This window comes from Salmo salar, chromosome ssa14 (assembly GCF_905237065.1).
Source record: "Salmo salar chromosome ssa14, Ssal_v3.1, whole genome shotgun sequence".
In the NCBI taxonomy this organism is placed as follows: domain Eukaryota; kingdom Metazoa; phylum Chordata; class Actinopteri; order Salmoniformes; family Salmonidae; genus Salmo; species Salmo salar.
This window is the reverse complement of record NC_059455.1, coordinates 62,830,941-62,850,688: the sequence shown is the minus strand read 5'-3', so window position 1 is coordinate 62,850,688 and position 19,748 is coordinate 62,830,941. Positions and strand designations below refer to the sequence as shown.

Genomic DNA, 19,748 nt, shown 5'->3' with positions numbered 1-19,748 from the left:
GAAACCACGTCAACCCAGGACTTCCACATCCAGCTTCTTCACCTGCGGGATCGTCTGGGAACATCTGATGAAACTAAGGTGTATTTCTGTCTGTAATAAAGCCCTTTTTGTGGGGATAAACTCATTCTGATTGGCTGTGCCTGGCTCCCAAGTGGGTGGACCTATACCCTCCTAGGCCCACCCATGGTTGCGCCCCTGCCGATTCATGTGAAATCCATAGATTAGAATCTAATTTATTTATTTTAATTGACTGATTTCCTTATATGAACTCAGTAAAATTGTTGAAATTGTTGCATATTGCATTTATATTTTTGTTCAGTCTGTCAGGGATTTCTTCGTCGTCAGACGATATGGCGAAATCATCGTCGGAAAATGAAGACCAATATACAGCAGAGTTGAGATAGTTCATTTTGAACATTTAATGAACTCAAAATGAATATACAAAATAACAAAACGCACTCACGATATACTGGACAGTCCTGTTAGGCTCACTCACGCTAAACAAGAAACAGTGCCCAAAAACCCCGGAATACATAAATCAAATGTCCTTTTTAGAAAAACCACCACCCCGAACCACATAAACCAAATACCCTCTGCCACGTCCTGACCAAACTACAATAACAATTAACCCTTATACTGGCCAGGACGTGACACAGTCGCCCCCAGAAAAATATTGAACTCTCCTTTACAAGCCATGTAGAGGTGTTATCAAGATGACAGATGGCATTGGAGAGGTTGCACAGAGAGAAATGTTTGGAGAAAGGGAGCGATTGGAGATGATGGTGGAAAAGGAAATAAGGAAGAAAGTGAAGCATATTATGAATAACCATGGAGTTGGGGGATGGCATTGTGCTTCTGAAAGATCTGGTGAAGGAAAAGATGATGGACAAGGGAAAAAAAGGAGAACCGCGGAAATGGTTATGAGGGAATATGGAATGAGGGATTTTGCTGAACTTTTGGAAAAACTTGAGGAAATTGAGAGTGACGAGAGTGAGGATCAATTATATACACATGGTGGCAGGTACAGTGATGACTGTTGAGAAGAAGTTGAGTGTAGAGGGAAGCAGTGTGTCGAGGAAGGTTGGCGTCAAGTGGAAAAAGAGGCATACGAGTTCCAGTAGCTCAGAGATTGAACCTGACGAGTGTTGATGACATTCCTGCAGTGAGGACCGCCGAGTTCGGGCCTCGGTCTGAGGATGTAAAGGTGTGTGTGTGTGTGCCAATCAGATTGCAGATTTCTCCGAACCCGTTTCATAAAACAAATTGATAACTGAAATTATAATTGTGTATTAATTGTTCATATTTAATTGTGTAATCCTGGGTGTGTGTGTTCCCAACTTTGTAACCTTCAGAGAATGTTCCCGGGAACGTTCCTAACTTTGTAACATTAGAGAACGTTCCCAGAACCTTCATACAACCAAAAGAGAACATTCAAAGAACATTAAGAAAACCATCTGTTTGAACCTTTAGGAAACATTGGTGCAATGTTCAGGGAACAATTCCACAACCTTCGCAGAACCAAAATTTGTTATCTGGGGAGGTGTCAAAAAAGTGATGTCAGATCACGCCGCGCTTCGTCATTTCCCCTCCACCGCCCACCCACTCCTCTGCTTTCTTTCCTGTTCATTGATGGAGGCAATGGAATGTGTGGAATTTCAGGAGAGAAGGAAGGCACGGTAGAATGGCATTGAGATTTATTCGACTGATTATGCCCATTATAATCCTGACTGACACAAACCACAACCCCCTGCATTGTTTGACATAATCTACAGAGAAAAAGACAGAAATACACTGATGATGCTGAACCACAAGCCAAAAACATTAAACTACAATTTAGTACTGCACTACATGGTCAGAAGTATGTGGACAACCCTTCAAATTAGTGGATTCGTCTTTTTCAGCCACATCTGTTGCTGACAGGTATATAAAATCGAGGCATCAGGTTAAAATATATAATATCATGTATTTTGTGACAGAAATATACAGTATGATCTGAAGAAAAATAACAAGATGAACATTTTCCATACAACAAAGTTAAAATGCAAAGGTCAAATCTGGATTTGTTTTGCCATGTGGTTTCAAGGAGCAGCTCTTTCACTTCTTCTGCCAGGGTGAGCTTCACCTCGGGCAGCCCTGGACGTCTGTCAAAGGAAGACATTGCAAATAGACACATACACATTAATGATGTTTGACTTTTCTCAGTGGTGTAAAGTACTTAAGTAAAAATACTTTCAATTACTACTTAAGTAGTTTTTGGGGCATCTTTACTTTCTTTACTATTTACATTTTTTACAACTTTACTTTTACTTCACTACATTCCTAAAGAAAATAATGTATTATTTACTCCATACATTTTCCTTGACACCCAAAAGTACTCGTTACATTTTGAATGCTTAACAGGACAGGAAAATGGTCCAATTCACCCACTTATCAAGAGAACATCCCAGGGGCCTCATTTATAAAATTGTTCTTAGATTTATACTTGAACTTAGTCATAAGATCATTTCCGACGGTGTGCTTACGTTCGATTCATAAAAGATACTGAGCATAAAAAACCTTGCTTACGTAGGTTCTAAGTAGCCTTGTAATTTACACGCCTGTGATCTATAAATCTCAAATTAACTTCAAATTGACCTCACCTGAACGTGCCTTACAATCAGAGATTTCCCCTTATAGAATGCTAGCACAAATGAGGGTTTAGACAGGAATAGCCATGGACCAAAAGAAAAAAGCGAACTTTTTGGAAGACGAGATCATGGTGATGGTAGAGGAGATTGAAGACAGGTAACACGTATTATTCGGTGGACTAAATAGGGGGCCAAAAAGGTAGCTTGGGAGTGTGTCGCCGCTGCAGTGAAGAAGGTGGGGCAGCAAGACAGAACTGTGGCTGATATGAAAAAGAAATGGTCTGACCTTAAACTACAAGGGAAAAAAAGAATAGCCCTACATAACCAGCAGGAAAATCACTTACGTCAAGTCTACACTTTGCGTAGAGATAATATTCATTTCCACGTCAAAGTAAAGTTTTATAAATAACAACTTATACATTTCTGCGTAAGTCACACTTAAGATCAAAATTGATTGTAAGCATTTTATAAATGAGGCCTCTGGTCATCCCTACTGCCTCTGATGTGGCAGACTCACAAAACACAAATGCTCAATTTGTAAATTGTGTTGGAGTGTGCCCTTGACTATCTGTAAAAAGAAAAGAAAATGGTGGTGTTTGGTTTGCCTAATAGAAGTAATTTGAAATGATTTATACTTTTACTTTTGATACTTAAGTATATTTTTTGCAATTACATCTACTTTTGATACTTAAGTATATTTAAAACCCAATACTTTTAGACTTTTACTCAAGTGGTATTTTACTGGGTGACTCACTTTTACTTGAGTCATTTTCTATTATTAAGGTATCTTTACTTTCACTTAAGTATGACAATTGGTTACTTTTTCCACCACTGACTTTACTTAATTCAAAATGAATGCTCACACATAAAACAGTTAGCTTAAATACCTACAAACTACAACATTGTATGTTGTTGTGAGTTTATATTAGACATTTTTCATCATAATCACCTGGAGTTGGTCATAGTCAGAGCTGATGCTGGCAATCGTTAGGTTAGTGTACGTGTTGTCTCCTTTCTCTGACAGCTCTAGCTGCTGCTGGAATATTGAGGAGAAAGAATTGTATTTAAACGGAGGAGTTATATCTTATCCAACAGACTATCAGTCTCAGAGGTATCAATACTATATCAAATGTAATATAAAATAGGAGCATTAGTGTTGTACGTTTTATACAAAGCCACAGTGAATTTGGTCAAAGACTCAAGATGTGTAATAGTCATTAAGAGAATTGTTAAAGCTTTGACGTAGAATCTTTGACATAGAATCTTTGACGTAGAAACACTTTGTCTCTGTATCGTATCATACTGCGTCATCTACTGCCAATGCCTTAAAATTGCTCAGTTAATTAAACAGAATATTATGAAAATGAAAATCTTCCTCTTACTTTCAGTCTTCTGGACAGACTTAGGGGAGTAAAAAGGGGGAACTTGGGTTAGAACAAAGTGGATCGGAACAGTCCTTCTATAAATGTTTTCTATAAATGTATTCCTAAACTGGATGGGCATGAACATGTAAACATTGATACCTTTTATATTTATACACATCCACGGTGACGGTTAGAACATAGAGCAACACCATCACTCCACAGATGATGTAGGGGACCATCACGGAACATTGGCCACCTAAAAACAATGGGAATAGAACATGGGTTTTTAAAGTTTACTATTCATTTGTTGTCCATTTGTCTTGAGAGTTAACCATTTAAAATAGTGATTTAATGTTCACTTTTCAACAATGGCACTTTTCAACAAATAAAATGGCACCCTATTTCATATAGTGCACTATTAGGTCAAGTGTTGTGTATTAGTCATCAAGTGAACAAAATGATTTACTTTCGAACTCCAGAGGCATGGCCTTTGACCTTTGTGATCCCTTCTCATTGTGGGCCTCACAGAGGTACAGCCCGCTGTCTGCCTTGCTGACCAGGAGGACTAGTGTCTGCCCATTGGCCTTCCAGGTCACCTGCCCACTGATGTCTTTGTACCAGGAGTAGCGCTCCACTGGTGGGTTGGCATCACTCTGACAGGTCAGGGTCACTGCCCTCCCGTCGGGCACAGGCCCAGATGGGCTGGACAGGGCTACAGTGTTTTTAGGTGCATCTGGAAGACAGAATCCACACAGTAAAATCAACTTCCTGTGAGGAATGTGAGCTCATTTTGATCTGTGAGATTAAAGGCCCGTTTCCACAGGGGAACGTTCATCATGCGAGTGTCAACGAGCGTGCGAACGATAGAAATAGAGTGTATTGGTGTGAATGAGAGAACAGGAAAAAAAAGATGAGGAAGAATCACTGCATAGGTATGAATAGCTAACTGGCTGCTTATTACCTGCTAATTCATGTTTAACCTGTTTTTTTTATGCCCTGTGCTCTTTGATATTGTTTAGCACTTAACAGTATCAATTATCTATCAATGAACTAATCATGTTCACAAACAGAATGAGGAGATTCCTTGGTTTCATTCTATAGCTACATTACTGTTTACATGGTTGCGGTATGGTCATATGATTATGGTTGTTGTGGTCTCTCACAAAGAACATTGAGGGTCAGGTTCCTCTGAGTCGTCTTGGTGGTGCCCCCTGGCTGCAGTGTATAGCGGGCAGAACATTTGACCATCAGCCCGTGATGGCGGAGGGAGGCGGTAAAGGTAAGGGTGGAGGTCATGGTCATGAGCCCATCTATACCCTCCTGTAGCTGGCTCTCAACACTGCCACCCAGCCCAGAGGTCCAGGTCAGAGAGGGCGGGAACGTAGGGCAGGGGGCAGAGGCAGAGCAGCTCAGTCTAACCAGCTCCCCCTCTGGGATGTTGCCAATAGGGGTTAGTTGGGGTTTGGGTGGGGTGTCTGGAGGTAATAAAGGTAAGTGGGAGAGAGAGAGAGAGAGAGAGAGAGAGAATCAATAACAAGACAGAAAGAGGCCTGGGTAAAGCCCAATGACATACCTTAATGGGGCAACCAGGTTTAAACCAACTCTGCTTAGAACATCACTCTGTTTTTCATGTTAAGCAGTGCCGGCTCCAGGCATAAGCGATATAAGCGGTCGCTTAGGGCACCCGACCCAAAAAATTACTTTCTGTTGAGAGTTAGAATAGTAGAATACACAAAGTGCAAGGTTGAATTTATTTTTAAAAATAAATTCAGTTTAGATTGGTAAATTAGTCACGCCAGTTATCTAAAAATGTTGGAATCTTAGCCGAGCATGCAGGTGCTCAGGGGCCCTGACCTCCAGGGGGCCCCCATTGATTTTGTTAGTCACTCTCACTCAGATGTCATTAGCATGGCATAAGTCATGGAAAAATATGTACAATTGCAACCAAATCTTGCTTAGGGCAACCAAAAGGCTAGAGCCGGTCCCTGGTGTTAAGTATTTAAACCTGTGTTTGCTGTTAGTATTCACAAGAATTCAATGTAGTCCTTTTGTTAGAATGTTTAGCCCTCAATATTTATTTTAATTGGAAATCATAAATATCTTAGGTAAGGTCAAATTCAGTGTACCTGTATGACTGATATGTACTCCTGGGTAGAAAATATACTTGAGGCGATTTGTTCCAGCACATTCCAGCCTGAAGATATATGTGTCATCATATCCTGCAGGGAAACTGTTGAAAAGGGTGGTGCAGTTCTTGCTCAACAGATTTCCCTCCATCACTCCCTTTATGATGTTTTGGTCATCCGTATTGGCTGAGCTCAATACTATATTTTCCCCAAAAACTTTTTTAGACCAAAGCCCAGTGGGTGTGCAGTTTTTCAAGTCAGCATCATATGCAGCAGGGATCTCAAATCTACATGGGACCAGTAGGCAGGATCCACCAACAGCCACAATGCTTTGGGGTGTCCGCAGACTCCACTGTTGGCAGAGTGCACCTGGAGAACACAGCACCATCAAGAAACACTGAACAGCAAAACCTGGACTCAGGGATACTCGTAACATAGCAAATATTAATCTGTCTCCCTCCATTTAGTGTGATATGTTACGTTTCGGAAGGTATGTATTAATTTGTGGATGTCCATCATCCATTTTATATGATACTGTATGTTACGAATTTGCAATACGTATGACATGTTACGAATTCCACTTTGTTGTGGCAAACGTTAGCTAGGTGGCTATGTGGGCTAGGGTGGGGTTAAGGTTATGGTTAGGAGATATGGTTAGGGTTAGGGGAAGGGTTAGCTAACATGCTAAGCAATTGCAAAGTAGCTAAAAAAGTAGTACATAGTTGAAAAGTTGCTAATTAGCTCAAACGCTAAAATTGTCCTTGATGTGATTGTTCGAAACTAGACATTCGTGTTATACGCCTACCCATCCTCCCCAACCAACCTCCCTCCTTTCGTTTTTGGCTAAAGTAACCTTCTGTCTTACGTAACCATACCAAACGTGACATATCATACTCATTTCAGTGTCACCTATTCACATTTACTCTTTGAGGCCAGGCTGAACAGAAAAACACATTTGTCTGCACACACACACACACAGACAAAGGTTTATCAATCTCACACACATTTGTCGAAACACCCAAGCACATATTGCAGAGATGATATCATTGTCATTAAGTCAAAGTGTGTACAAGTTAAGAGGGAAGTACAGTATGCACAATCAGGAAGAAACTGACCTTTCAACAGAAAAGTGATGAAAGCAATAAACCCCAGAAACATCTGTGATGTTGTTGAGATTCCTTCCATAGTAAGAATACACCTCAAATAAACAGAGATAGAAAAAGTAGATCAGAATTAGACAGCTATGGATAATCTGTACTGAACAAAAATATAAACGCAACATGCAACAATTTCAAAGATTTTCACTGAGTTACAGTTCATATAAGGAAATCAGTTAATTGAAATAAATAAATGAGGCCCTAATCTATGGATTTCACATGACTGGGAATACAGATACAGTGGATTTAAAAAGTCTACACACCCCTGTTAAAATGCCAGGTTTTTGTGATGTAAAATAATGAGACAAAGATAAATCATGTCATAACTTTTTCCAACTTTAATGTGACCTATAACATGAACAATTCAATTGAAAAACAAACTGAAATCTTTGAGGGGGAAAAATAAAAAAATAAAGAAATCACAATAACCTGGTTGCATAAGTGTGCACACCCTTAAACTAATACTTTGTTGAAGCACCTTTTGATTTTATTACAGCACTCAGTCTTTTTGGGTAAGAGTCTATTAGCATGGCACATCTTGATGTGGCAATATTTGCCCACTCTTCTTTGCAAAAGCGCTCCAAATCTGTCAGATTGCGAGGACATCTCCTGTGCACAGACCTCTTCAGATCACCCCAGAGATGTTCAATTGGATTCAGGTCTGGGCCATTCCAAAACATTAATCTTCTTCTGGTGAAGCCATGCTTTCGTGGATTTGGATGTGTGCTTTGGGTCGTTGTTGTGCTGAAAGGTGAACTTCCTCTTCAGCTATCTAACGGACGCCTGAAGGTTTTGTGCCAAAATTGCTTGGTATTTGGAATTGTTCATAATTCCTTCCACCCTGACTAAGGCTCCAGCTGAAGAAAAACAGCCCCAAAGCATGATGCTGCCACCACCATGCTTCACTGTGGGTATGGTGTTCTTTGGGTGATGTGCAGTGTTGTTTTTATGCCAAACATACCTTTTGGAATTATGGCCAAAAAGTTCAACCTTGGTTTCATCAGACCATAACACATTTTCCCACATGCTTTTGGGGGACTTGATGTTTGTTTTTGCAAACTTTAGCCGGGCTTGGATGTTTTTCATTGTAAGAAAAGGTCTTGCCACCCTACCCCATAGCCCATTCATATGAAGAATACGGGAGATTGTTGTCACATGTAGCACACAGCCAGTACTTGCCAGAAATTCCTGCAGTTCCTTTAATGTTGCTGTAGGCCTCTTGGAAGCCTCCCTGACCAGTTTTCTCCTCGTCTTTTCATACATTTTGGAGGGACGTCCAGTTCTTGGTAATGTCTCTGTGGTGCCATATTTTCTCCACTTGATGATGACTGTCTTCACTGTGTTCCATGGTATATGTAATGCTTTGGAAATTATTTTGTACCCTTCTCCTGACTGATATCTTTCAACAATGAGATCCCTCTGATGCTTTGGAAGCTCTCTGCGGACCATGGCTTTTGCTCTGAGATGCAACTAAGAAAATGTCAGGAAAATCCTACTAGAACAGCTGAACTTTATTTGTGATTAATCCGAGTCACTTTAAATGATGGCAGGTGTGTAATGACTTCTATTTAACATGAGTTTGAATGTGATTGGTTAATTCTGAACACAGCCACATCCCCAGTTATAAGAGGGTGTGCACACTTATGCAACCAGGTTATTGTAAGGTTTTTATTTTTCCTTTTTCCCCCTCGAAGATTTCAGTTTGTTTTTCAATTGAATTGTTCACATTATAGGTCACATTAACAGTAGAAAAAGTTCTGACATGATTTATCTTTGTCTCATTCTTTTACATCACAAAAACCTGGCATTTTAACAGGGGTGTGTAGACTTTTTATATCCACTGTATGCATCTTTTGATCACAGATTCCTTAAAAAAAAGGTAGGAGCATGAATCAGAAAATACCAGTCAGTATCTGATGTGACCACCACTTGCCTCATGCAGCGTGACACATCTCTTTCGCATAAAGTTGATCAGGCTATTGATTGTGGCCTGTGGAATGTTGTCCCACTCCTCTTCAATGGCTGTGCGAAGTTGCTGGATATTGGCGGGAACTGAAACACACTGTTGTACACGTCGATCCAGAGCATCCCAAACATGCTCAATGGGTGACATGTCTGGTGAGTATGCAGGCCATGGAAGCACTGGGACATTTTCAACTTCCAGGAATCGTGTACATTATCATGCTGAAACATGAGGTGAAGGCGGCGGAGGAATGGCACGACAATCGGCCTCAGGATCTCGTCACGGTATCTCTGTGCATTCAAATTGACATTGATAAAATGCAATTGTGCTCGTTGTCCGTAGCTTATGCCTTCCCATACCATAACCCCACCGCCCCACCATGGGGCACACTGGTCACAACGGTGACATCAGCAAACTGCTCACCCACAAGATGCCATACACGTGGTGTGCGGTGTGAGGCCGGTTGGATGTACTCCCAAATGATCTAAAACAATGTTGGAGGTGGCTTATGGTAGAGAAATTAACCTTAATTTCTCTGGCAACAGCTCTGGTGGACATGCCGGCAGTCAGCATGCCAATTTCACGCTCCCTCAAACTTGAGACATCTGTGGCATTGTGTTGTGTGACAAAACTGCACATTTTAGAGTAGCCTTTTATTGTCCACAGCACAAGGTGCACCTGTGTAATGATTATGCTGTTAATCAGCTTCTTGATATGCCACACCTGTCAGGTGGATGGATTATCAATGCTCACTAACAATAATGAAAATAACATTTTGGCACAACATTTGAGAGAAATAAGCTACTTGTACATATGTAACATTTCTGGGATCTTTTATTTCAGCTCATGAAACATTGGACCATCACTTTACATGTTGCGTTTATATTTTTGTTCAGTGTATGTACAAATAGGTGAAAATACTGGAATGTTTAGCATTTGATTCTAAGTAGCAATTACCTATGAACACCTTAGCTACTGTTTAACTGACATACAATTACAGTTTTGCTACAATTGAATTGTTTATCAGTACCATCTTTCCAAAACTCAATTTTAAATTTAAAGAGGTAACACATTGCCACGTCAATACAATTTCTACTTTCTCTACGATTCAAGTCTTTTTAGTATTGTGATTCAATATATTTGAATGAGATTTTGTGGAATTGTTTTTATTGTGTCATGCTTCGGAGATACTCTAAATGTGTCTTTTAGATGAAATAATGAAAAGGCCTTACCTGTAACTGAGTGAAAGAGATTATGGATATTGAGATCACCGATATCTCCAAAATGGCACTGGGTGTTTAATCAAGCAAGAAGCTGTCTTTTCTTTAATATGCATTGGGAAATAAAGGAAGTTGTTCTCATCACACCAAACCCTGCTTGCTCAATTCTTAACCAAGAACAAACGTCAGAATAAAGAGGATGTTTTCTGCAGTCGATAGAACATTTATAATTGGCTGCAACGTTCTGTGGCAGGATATATCTGACTTCTTTATTGTAAAAAGGGACAATGTGATGACTTGTCACAGTCTGCCACCAGATTGCAGCATCCCCATGTAGGAGTTACCCAAAACTATCAGGGGCCAGAGGCATTCCGCAGATAGCTTTTATAAAGCTCTGTATACAATCGTGCGGAACATGCATCAGTAAGACATATGTTGGTAGTTTTGGAAAGTTATATACTCAAACTCTATGTTCTCAAATACCATATCAAATCTGCAATGAAGCTAAAAGATTGACGTCGTTCATTTCGTAATCAAATAAAAAACTGTGATTGAATGATGAGTTTAGATGCGTCAGTCAATTCGTCATAAGGTCATCACTTTATTATGGTGTAGTTAGTCAAGATAAAGGCTTATTCGTGGTGGCATCCCAATCTCATTATGTCAACAACATGTCAAGTAATACTACTTTTTGCATATTTTGTTGTGTTACAGCCTGAATTTAAAATGTATTCAATTGAGATTTTGTGTCTCTGGCCTGCACACAATACTGCACACAATGTCAAAGTGGAGCTACAAATTAATTAACAAAGAAAAGCTGAAATGTCGAGTCAATAAGTATTCAGCACCTTTGTTATGGCAAGCCTAAATAAGTACAGGAGTAAAAATGTCACATAGTAAGTTGCATGGACTCCGTGTGCAATAATAGTGTTTAACTTGTTTAATCATCTCTGTACCTCAAACATACAGTCGTGGCCAAAAGTTTTGAGAATGACACAAATATTAATTTCCACAAAGTTAGCTGCTTCAGTGTCTTTAGATATTTTTGTCAGATGTTACTATGGAATACTGAAGTATAATTACAAGCATTTCATAAGTGTCAAAGGCTTTTATTGACAATTACATGAAGTCGATGCAAAGAGTCAATATTTGCAGTGTTGACCCTTCTTTTTCAAGACCTCTGCAATCCGCCTTGGCATGCTGACAATTAACTTCTGGGCCACATCCTGACTGATGGCAGACCGTTCTTGCATAATCAATGCTTGGAGTTTGTCAGAATTTGTGGGGTTTTGTTTGTCCACCCACCTCTTGAGGATTGACCACAGGTTCTCAATGGGATTAAGGTCTGGGGAGTTTCCTGGCCATGGACCCAAAATATCGATATTTTGTTCCCCGAGCCACTTAGTTATCACTTTTGCCTTATGGCAAGGTGCTTCTTTGCTGCCGTTCTTGACACCAGGCCATCCTCCAAAAGTCTGATCGACTGAGGGACATTTCAGACAATTGTACAGTCGTGGCCAAAAGTTTTGAGAATGACACAAATATTGATTTTCACAAAGTCTGCTGCCTCAGTTTGTATGATGGCAATTTGCATATACTCCAGAATGTTATGAAGAGTGATCAGATGAATTGCAATGAATTGCAAAATCCCTCTTTGCCATGCAAATGAACTGAATCCCCCAAAAACATTTCCACTGCATTTCAGCCCTGCCACAAAAGGACCAGCTGACATCATGTCAGTGATTCTCTCATTAACACAGATGTGAGTGTTGACGAGGACAAGGCTGGAGATCACCCTATCATGCTGATTGAGTTCGAATAACAGACTGGAAGCTTCAAAAGGAGGGTGGTGCTTGGAATCATTGTTCTTCCTCTGTCAACCATGGCTACCTGCAAGGAAACACGTGCCGTCATCATTGCTTTGCAAAAAAAGGGCTTCACAGGCAAGGATATTGCTGCCAGTAAGATTCCACCTAAATCAACCATTTATCGGATCATCAAGAACTTCAAGGAGAGCGGTTCAATTGTTGTGAAGAAGGCTTCAGGGCGCCCAAGAAAGTCCAGCAAGCGCCAGGACCGTCTCCTAAAGTTGATTCAGCTGCAGGATCGGGGCACCACCAGTATAGAGCTTGCTCAGGAATGGCAGCAGGCAGGTGTGAGTGCATCTGCACTTACAGTAAGGTGAAGACTTTTGGAGGATGGCCTGGTGTCAAGAACGGCAGCCAAGAAGCCACTTCTCTCCAGGAAAAACATCAGGGACAGACTGAGATTCTGCAAAAGGTACAGGGATTGGACTGCTGAGGACTGGGGTAAAGTCGTTTTCTCTGATGAATCCCCTTTCCAATTGTTTGGGGCATCTGGAAAAAGGCTTGTCCGGAGAAGACAAGGTGAGCACTACCATCAGTCCTGTGTCATGCCAACAGTAAAGCATCCTGAGACCATTCATGTGTGGGGTTGCTTCTCAGCCAAGGGAGTGGGCTCACTCATAATTTTGCCTAAGAACACGTAGCCTTGAATATAGAATGGTACCAACACATCCTCCGAGAGCAACTTCTCCCAACAATCCAGGAATAGTTTGGTGACAAACAATGCCTTTTCCAGCATGATGGAGCACCTTGCCATAAGGCAAAAGTGATAACTAAGTGGCTCGGGGAATAAAACATTGATATTTTGGGTCCATGGCCAGGAAACTTCCCAGACCTTAATCCCATTGAGAACTTGTGGTCAATCCTCAAGAGGCGGGTGGACAAACAAAACCCCACAAATTCTGACAAACTCCAAGCATTGATTATGCAAGAACGGTCTGCCATCAGTCAGGATGTGGCCCAGAAGTTAATTGACAGCATGCCAGGGCGGATTGCAGAGGTCTTGAAAAAGAAGGGTCAACACTGTAAATATTGACTCTTTGCATCAACTTCATGTAATTTTTAGTAAAAGCCTTTGACACTTATGAAACGCTTGTAATTATACGTCAGTATTCCATAGTAACATCTGACAAAAATATCTAAAGACATTGAAGCAGCAAACTTTGTGGAAATTAATATTTGTGTCATTCTCAAAACTTTTGGCCACGACTGTACAATCCAGCAAAGCTCTTAGAGACTTACCCAAGACTCACAGCTGTAACCGCTGCAAAGGGTGATTCTAACATATATTCACTCAGGGATGTGAATACTTATGCAAATTAGATATTTCTGTATTTCATTTTCAATAAATTTGCTAAAATCTCTAAAAACATGTTTTCACTTTCTCATTATGGGGTATTGTATGTAGATGGATGAGCGCAAAAAAAATCTATTTAATCCATTTTGAATTCAGGCTGTAACACAACAGAATGTGGGATAAGTCAAGGGGTATCAATGCTTTCTGAAGGCACTGTTTTATATGTGAGAACATTACTGTAGATTTTGGGGGCATTCACCTCATTCTGTGTGTTTCTTTTGGCTGAACATAGAGAATACGGGCAGGAAGTGGACTCCAGTTGAAAAGGGAAGAGCATCTAATGACCGAGTAAGGCATGGCCAGTAGTCCCCACCCCCTTCCAACTCCTGCCTCTTCTAGAGGGAAAGAGAAAGATAGAGAGAGGGGAGAGAGAGAGGGGAGAGAGAGAGGGAGAGAGAGAGAGAGAGATAGAGAGAGGAAGTTCATAGAACTCATGTCTTTTCTGTGGCCACCCAAGTGGCACTGTGACTTGGGGTTTGAGCCCACATCCTTTAGACTCGCTCGCACAGACACGCTGATGCACACAGAGAGGACAGAGAAGACAGTGCGGATTGTAGGGACACAGAGACACAACTATCTGCACAGACACACAGCATAGAACTATGCACCTCCACACTCTGTTCAACCATTGAAGCTGAAGTACTGGTCAGCTACTACTGGAGCATCGCAACTCATAGGTAAGCATTATCGGTATGAATAACAACCGTACACTGCATTTTTCGGCTTTACTTTTCATTTCGTTTCTTAAATCACTTCATTTGGATAGTTTCAAGTACAGGAGAGAATATTCTGTAGATGTTCTATCAACAGACAACTGGTTTGATTTAGTTAGTTAGAGACAACGTAAACTCTTTTGACATGCAGAAACTCTGTCTTCTGACTAGCTATACTATACTCAAGCTGTACACATACAGTAGCAGCATGCTATAGCCTATTCTGGACAAATGATGAGATTCTGTCTATAGTTAGCTGAATATATACAGATCATCTGTCAGGGACTATCCAAAGAAGATGTTACCCTTTATCTGTGTCCATTGGTTTCCATTGCCATATCACCACGTCAGCTCAAATTGAGTTGCCAACAAGATGAATAATGATTAGCCACTGATATACATTACTACTGTAGATTAAAATATGACATTGAGGTGGAGGGGGGCGGACCCAGCAAATTACACCCTGTAATTGAGTAAAGTCTAGGCTAGATATGGTAGGTTTGTTTTGCAGCATTTATTGAAACTTCATTGAAAACAAAGTCTCTTCGGTGTTTACGAGCAGGGGCAAACGGCATTTAATCATGTAGGCAAGCAGAAATATTGTAGTAGTAACACAAACAGTGCCATAAAATAGGAGGTGTAGTAAAATGACTAAATGCTCAAAATGTATACACTGTAGTCCAGATCAATCAGTCCACTGTGCTAGTCCCATTGATCATGAAGTCACCAATACATACAGTATGTCAGTCAATCTAACAATAAGACATAGTTCTTTATCTTGACAAGAAAGACATTCGAACAGAAATAGTATCTCACGTCTGTCAGTGACAGTGCTTTGGATAAATGATCGGATTTTACTTTGTAAGGTGTATTTCCATGAATGGAATACATCCTCAAACTGATAAAGAACAACCAATGAATGTAGTCTGTCAATATTGACTTTGAGCTTGTGCCGGGAGCCAGCTTCATGGCAATGAAAGTATTTAGGGGAATCCAAATCGTATTGGCGTCATATCAAAGAAGCCTCTGCTTATAAAAAAGCACAACCACAAAACCATCCAAGAGGTGGAGTGAGTTCTTGGCTCAGGTCATAATAACGTGTTCCTAATAATCTTGCTCCTAAGTAAACCCCATCAGTTATATGGACTGGAAGCTTATTGGTTGCCAGACAACAGGAATATGTTTGTTTACTGTTGGCTCATTGATGGGAATGGGTATATGGCACAGGATACTGTGCCCTGATATACTACCCCAGGCCATAGCCGCAAGATGTTTTGACTAGCGGGTGCTGACTGCGGATTATCATCTCACCACCAGAGTGTGCTGTAACACCCCCAGCACCCTACTTCCCGCGGCTATGACCCAGGTATCTCTGGTCTGACTCGTAATGAGAGGGTACCTGGGCAAGAGACTGGTCACATCAGTCATAAGACAAAACCATGATATGGTTCCTGTCTATGTATGCCTCTGGAAAGGAAATGGAGATACTGTACGCAAAGAGGAACAGGATGGCAATCATGTTCTTACAAGTTCCTGATATGTTTTAGGTGGAATGCTGACAATATGTCAGTATCCGATAAATAGCATAGTATGTGGACGTGCACCACAGTTTGGGAGGACGGGCTCGTGGTAATGGCTGGAGCGGAGTTAGTGGAATGGTATCAAATACATCAAACACGTTTTATACCATTCCATTCCATTATTATGAGCCGTCCTCCCCTCAGCAGCCTCCACTGGTGTGCACGTTGGAAAAAACTGAACAAAAAGGTACAACTGTGGGTAGTTCACAGTACCAGACCTCCGCCACATACTCACACAAATACACACACACATTCCCAGACACAGACACAGAATGACTCAGACTGTCATGGACAGATCACATCATGCCCGGCACACAAGGTCCCATCTGAAGATTCAGAATACTTCCTAAAAAGCTGAAGATATTTTAATCTTAAAGTCAAGAATTTATAGAGTTCTGTCCATTTGTGACTATGAGTCCTCTTCCTGATAATAACAACTGACTGGCTACTTGCTGGACAAAGTTCAAAATCATTAGAGGAAAAAGTGTTACACTTTATGACTCATCTAGAGGAAAGCCATTAAGTGATAATGTATAAGGAAGTCATTCTGTATATTCACACCCTTCTCGCCCTTTTTTACAGAATGACATCCAACGCCACGCTTCCATTCGTCCTCCTTGTCTCAGCCGGCCGAGATGACAAAGCCACGGTGGTGGACATTGACGCCATCATGGACAACTTCATCATTGTCCTCTACACGCTGACCATTGTCCTGGGCACCACGGGCAACTCTGTGGTCATCTGGGTGGCGGGCTTCAAGCTCAAGCCCACCGTCACCAACGTGTGGCTGGTCAACCTGGCCGTGGCCGACCTCATCTTCTGCCTGAGCCGTGTGCTCTCGCTGACCAAGAAGCTCTTCTTCGACTACTGGCCGTTCGGCATCTTCCTGTGCAAGTTCAACGGCTTCTTCAAGTACACCAACATGTTCTGCAGCGTGTTCCTGCTCGCCGTCATCAGCATGGACCGGGCACTGTGCGTCTGGCACCCCGTCTTTACCAAACGCCGCCGGACACTCTGCGCTGCCCGCCTGATGAGCACCGGCGTGTGGGCGGTGGCGGCCATTTTGAGCGCCCCCTACTTTGCCTACCGCCAGGTCTACCTGGGCAAGAACAACCTGAGCAAGTGCTCGCTGGAGGTCAAGGAGCCAATGGAAGGCGACAACAGCGCTAAGCTAGCGCTCTACTCCATCCGCTTCCTATGCGGTTTCCTGCTTCCTTTTCTCATCATCCTCTGCTGCTACGTCCTGGCAGGGCTGGGCATCCGACGCACCCGCCTGTCGGGCAAGTCGCGTCCCCTTCGTATCCTGGCATCGCTGGTCTGTGCCTTCTTCCTGTGCTGGGCACCCTACCACTGCCTTCTACTGGCCAAAATGATGTACAGCAAGAGTACCATGGTGAAGGTGGGGCTGACAGTGGCCAAAGGCTTTGCTTACTTCAACAGTTGTGTGAACCCGCTGCTGTACTTCTGTATGGGGTTGGACATGAGAGGTTCAAGGTTCAGGCAGAGCTTAGCGGGGGTGTACCAGAGAGCACTAGCCGATGACAGGGATGGTCGGTCCACGCATTCCAACGAGCGCACAGTGGATGATAGTTCTGGCCCTGCGTCACAACCTGTAATGGTGACCGGTCAGTCTCGAGTGAATGTGGCCAACGTCTGAGGGAAGTCACATTTGGTATGAGGAGGGGTTTCAGTCCTTATTAATTTACAGGCTAGTTAACACTGAATAGCTGAATAGATTGTGTAGACAAAAATATATATATATATTTTTGATCAGTTGTTCAAGCCGTTCACATTCCACTGACCTTGTTGTAGCTAGCTAAGAGAGGCGGAAGCTAGACCACAGGGGATACATAGAGACTGTGAATTTATGTAAATGACTCAATAAATAATTCTCACAGTTTCAAAGTGTTAAGTGCTAATGTTTTGATGTATGTGATGAAAATCACAGAAAGAAAGTGGAACTGTGCCTAGAAAATAGAAAATAACATAACGGGGAAGTGACACAACTTTTGGGGGAAGTCATAGATGACTTCAGTCATGTTATTTCTACTGAAAGTCAACTTCAGGTTTCAACAGGGGAAAAGCTTTTATTTCCATTTTAGCATTTCCATTTAGAATCATTGTCTTCCACAGGACAGCATCCTTATGTGCCATTGGTGAATTTTACATATCAGTGACACCTCATTCACTCTCATTGATGATTCGAAAGGGGGAAATGAAAGATTTGAGAGAAAATAGAAAGAAAGGGAGAGGGAAGTCAGAAACAGAGGATGTAATCTGGACAGCTGGACTTGAGGAAGTGTGGTGGTCGCTTGTTTCTCTTTTAGTCACCACATTGTTCCTCACTGTTAGACTGTCTCGATCATGTCTCAGTAGTATGACTGGTCTCTCAGTAGTCTGACTGGCCTCTCCTTCAGACTAACTGTGTCAGTGGTGAACACAGTGGCTCAGTTTAAGCTCTGTGGTTGCAGAGACAGGATGGCTAATTAATTTGCAGTGACAAACACCACACTCACACAATTCAAGTCACACTAGTTATTCAATGTATCTCTTCTGAAACTCAATCTCTCTGCTTATTCAGAACTCTTGTGCTGAAATAAAAAGTATGTAAGAGAGATAGTCCGTCTAAAGTCTATCTAAAGTCTATCTAAATAAGAATCAGAATTGTTTTCCTTTCTTGACTGAAACGGTGTAGCTAGCTACATCATGTCCTCTGTGTCGTTCATGAAAGGCCCAAAGGTCCAGGATGCAGAGAAACAGCAATCTCCCTCAGGACAATGGAGGAGAAGGGACATGAATGGATGGGAACAAACAGAACAGTTCAGTTTGATTCACCAGAAAAGACAGAACAAATATTTGAACAAATATTATGGTTAAAATCAAATATACTAATTGATAAAAAAAACATTATTTTGGGGAAAAATGTACAAATAACTGTATAATCTTTGCAAATTATCTCATAAATAGGACTGGTGGAGTTATGTCACACATCCAGTTAACAAAAAAATATATATATCTTTTGCTTAATCCAAAATTGCAACCAACTGATTGCATCATTACCATGAAAATGGAGGACGCAAGTGGAAAGGGGAGAAGGTAAGGAGCTTGTCTGTTAGCTCTGCATTAAAGACCAAAATTGGTTAAAGAAAATTGTGATAAATAAAATGGTTACCAGTTTCATTTAAGGACCAAAAAATGGACAGCTGTGCCATATAGGTCGCAAAAGAGTAGGGAGGATATTTTCAATGTATATTATTATACAAAATTCTAGCAACCAATACAATGTTATATGTGGGATACAACCGTCCCAGCTCTACAGATTTTGCTACGAAGAGACAGAACCATTAGATCATTTGTTTGGTACTGGCCATATGTAGCTTGTTTTTGGTCGCAGGTTCAGGAATGGCTAAAAAAACTGCAAGACTTACTTGGAGATAACTCTGCAAATAGCACTGCTGGGTGATTTAAAAAGTCAGAGTCAATCGATCAATAATATTAAAATACTATTAGCAAAACATTTTATCTTTAATTTACAATCTGTAGAAACTACGAGAATAGAAAGGTTCAGAACTTTTGTGAAACATCACAGCACAGAGGAAAAATATATGGCAACTAGAAATCAAAACTGAATGGTCTTCAGAGATAGATGGGAGGGGTTGAGTGTAGCTGAAGGCTGGGACCCCCCCAAAAAACAACAGATAACTAATGTAAAATATAATGACTGTAAAATGTATATAGTATGAATAAGCTGGAAGTAGAAGCCTAAGTATTGTTGT

General features: G+C 41.2%; 2 protein-coding genes across 8 annotated transcripts; one reads left to right on the top strand and one right to left on the bottom strand.

Moving 5' to 3' along the window:
• Positions 1-1,677: 1,677 nt before the first annotated feature.
• On the bottom strand, positions 1,678-10,669 carry LOC106570011 (sialoadhesin). Of its 6 annotated transcripts, none has more exons than XM_014141868.2 (9): positions 10,470-10,668; positions 7,233-7,315; positions 6,118-6,486; positions 5,155-5,466; positions 4,458-4,724; positions 4,151-4,247; positions 4,010-4,028; positions 3,577-3,660; positions 1,678-2,141 (listed from the first exon to the last, which is right to left on the bottom strand). In XM_014141868.2, the coding sequence occupies exons 2-9, from the start codon at positions 7,300-7,302 to the stop codon at positions 2,079-2,081; spliced, it is 1,281 nt and encodes a 426-aa protein (XP_013997343.1). In that variant the 5' UTR covers positions 7,303-7,315; positions 10,470-10,668; the 3' UTR covers positions 1,678-2,078. The 6 variants fall into 6 exon arrangements, with proteins under 6 accessions (XP_013997343.1, XP_013997342.1, XP_013997344.1 ...); XM_014141867.2 differs by having other exon boundaries at positions 3,577-3,663; positions 10,470-10,667; XM_014141869.2 differs by having other exon boundaries at positions 3,577-3,663; positions 7,233-7,295; positions 10,470-10,650.
• LOC106570012 (fMet-Leu-Phe receptor) lies at positions 6,358-17,872 on the top strand. 2 transcript variants are annotated; one of them, XM_045694643.1, is made up of 2 exons: positions 6,358-6,607; positions 16,555-17,872. In XM_045694643.1, the coding sequence occupies exons 1-2, from the start codon at positions 6,591-6,593 to the stop codon at positions 17,627-17,629; spliced, it is 1,092 nt and encodes a 363-aa protein (XP_045550599.1). In that variant the 5' UTR covers positions 6,358-6,590; the 3' UTR covers positions 17,630-17,872. The 2 variants fall into 2 exon arrangements, with proteins under 2 accessions (XP_045550599.1, XP_013997345.1); XM_014141870.2 differs by lacking the exon at positions 6,358-6,607 and adding an exon at positions 14,050-14,356.
• The last annotated feature ends 1,876 nt before the right edge of the window (positions 17,873-19,748 follow it).

Excerpts from the sequence above, each read along its gene's own strand:
- LOC106570011 (XM_014141867.2), bottom strand. The coding sequence starts at position 7,302 with ATGGAAGGAATCTCAACAACATCACAGATGTTTCTGGGGTTTATTGCT. Across the intron at positions 6,487-7,232 it reads CATCACTTTTCTGTTGAAAG|GTGCACTCTGCCAACAGTGG; the intron begins GTCAGTTTCTTC and ends TGTGTTCTCCAG. Across the intron at positions 5,467-6,117 it reads AGTACATATCAGTCATACAG|ACACCCCACCCAAACCCCAA; the intron begins GTACACTGAATT and ends TATTACCTCCAG.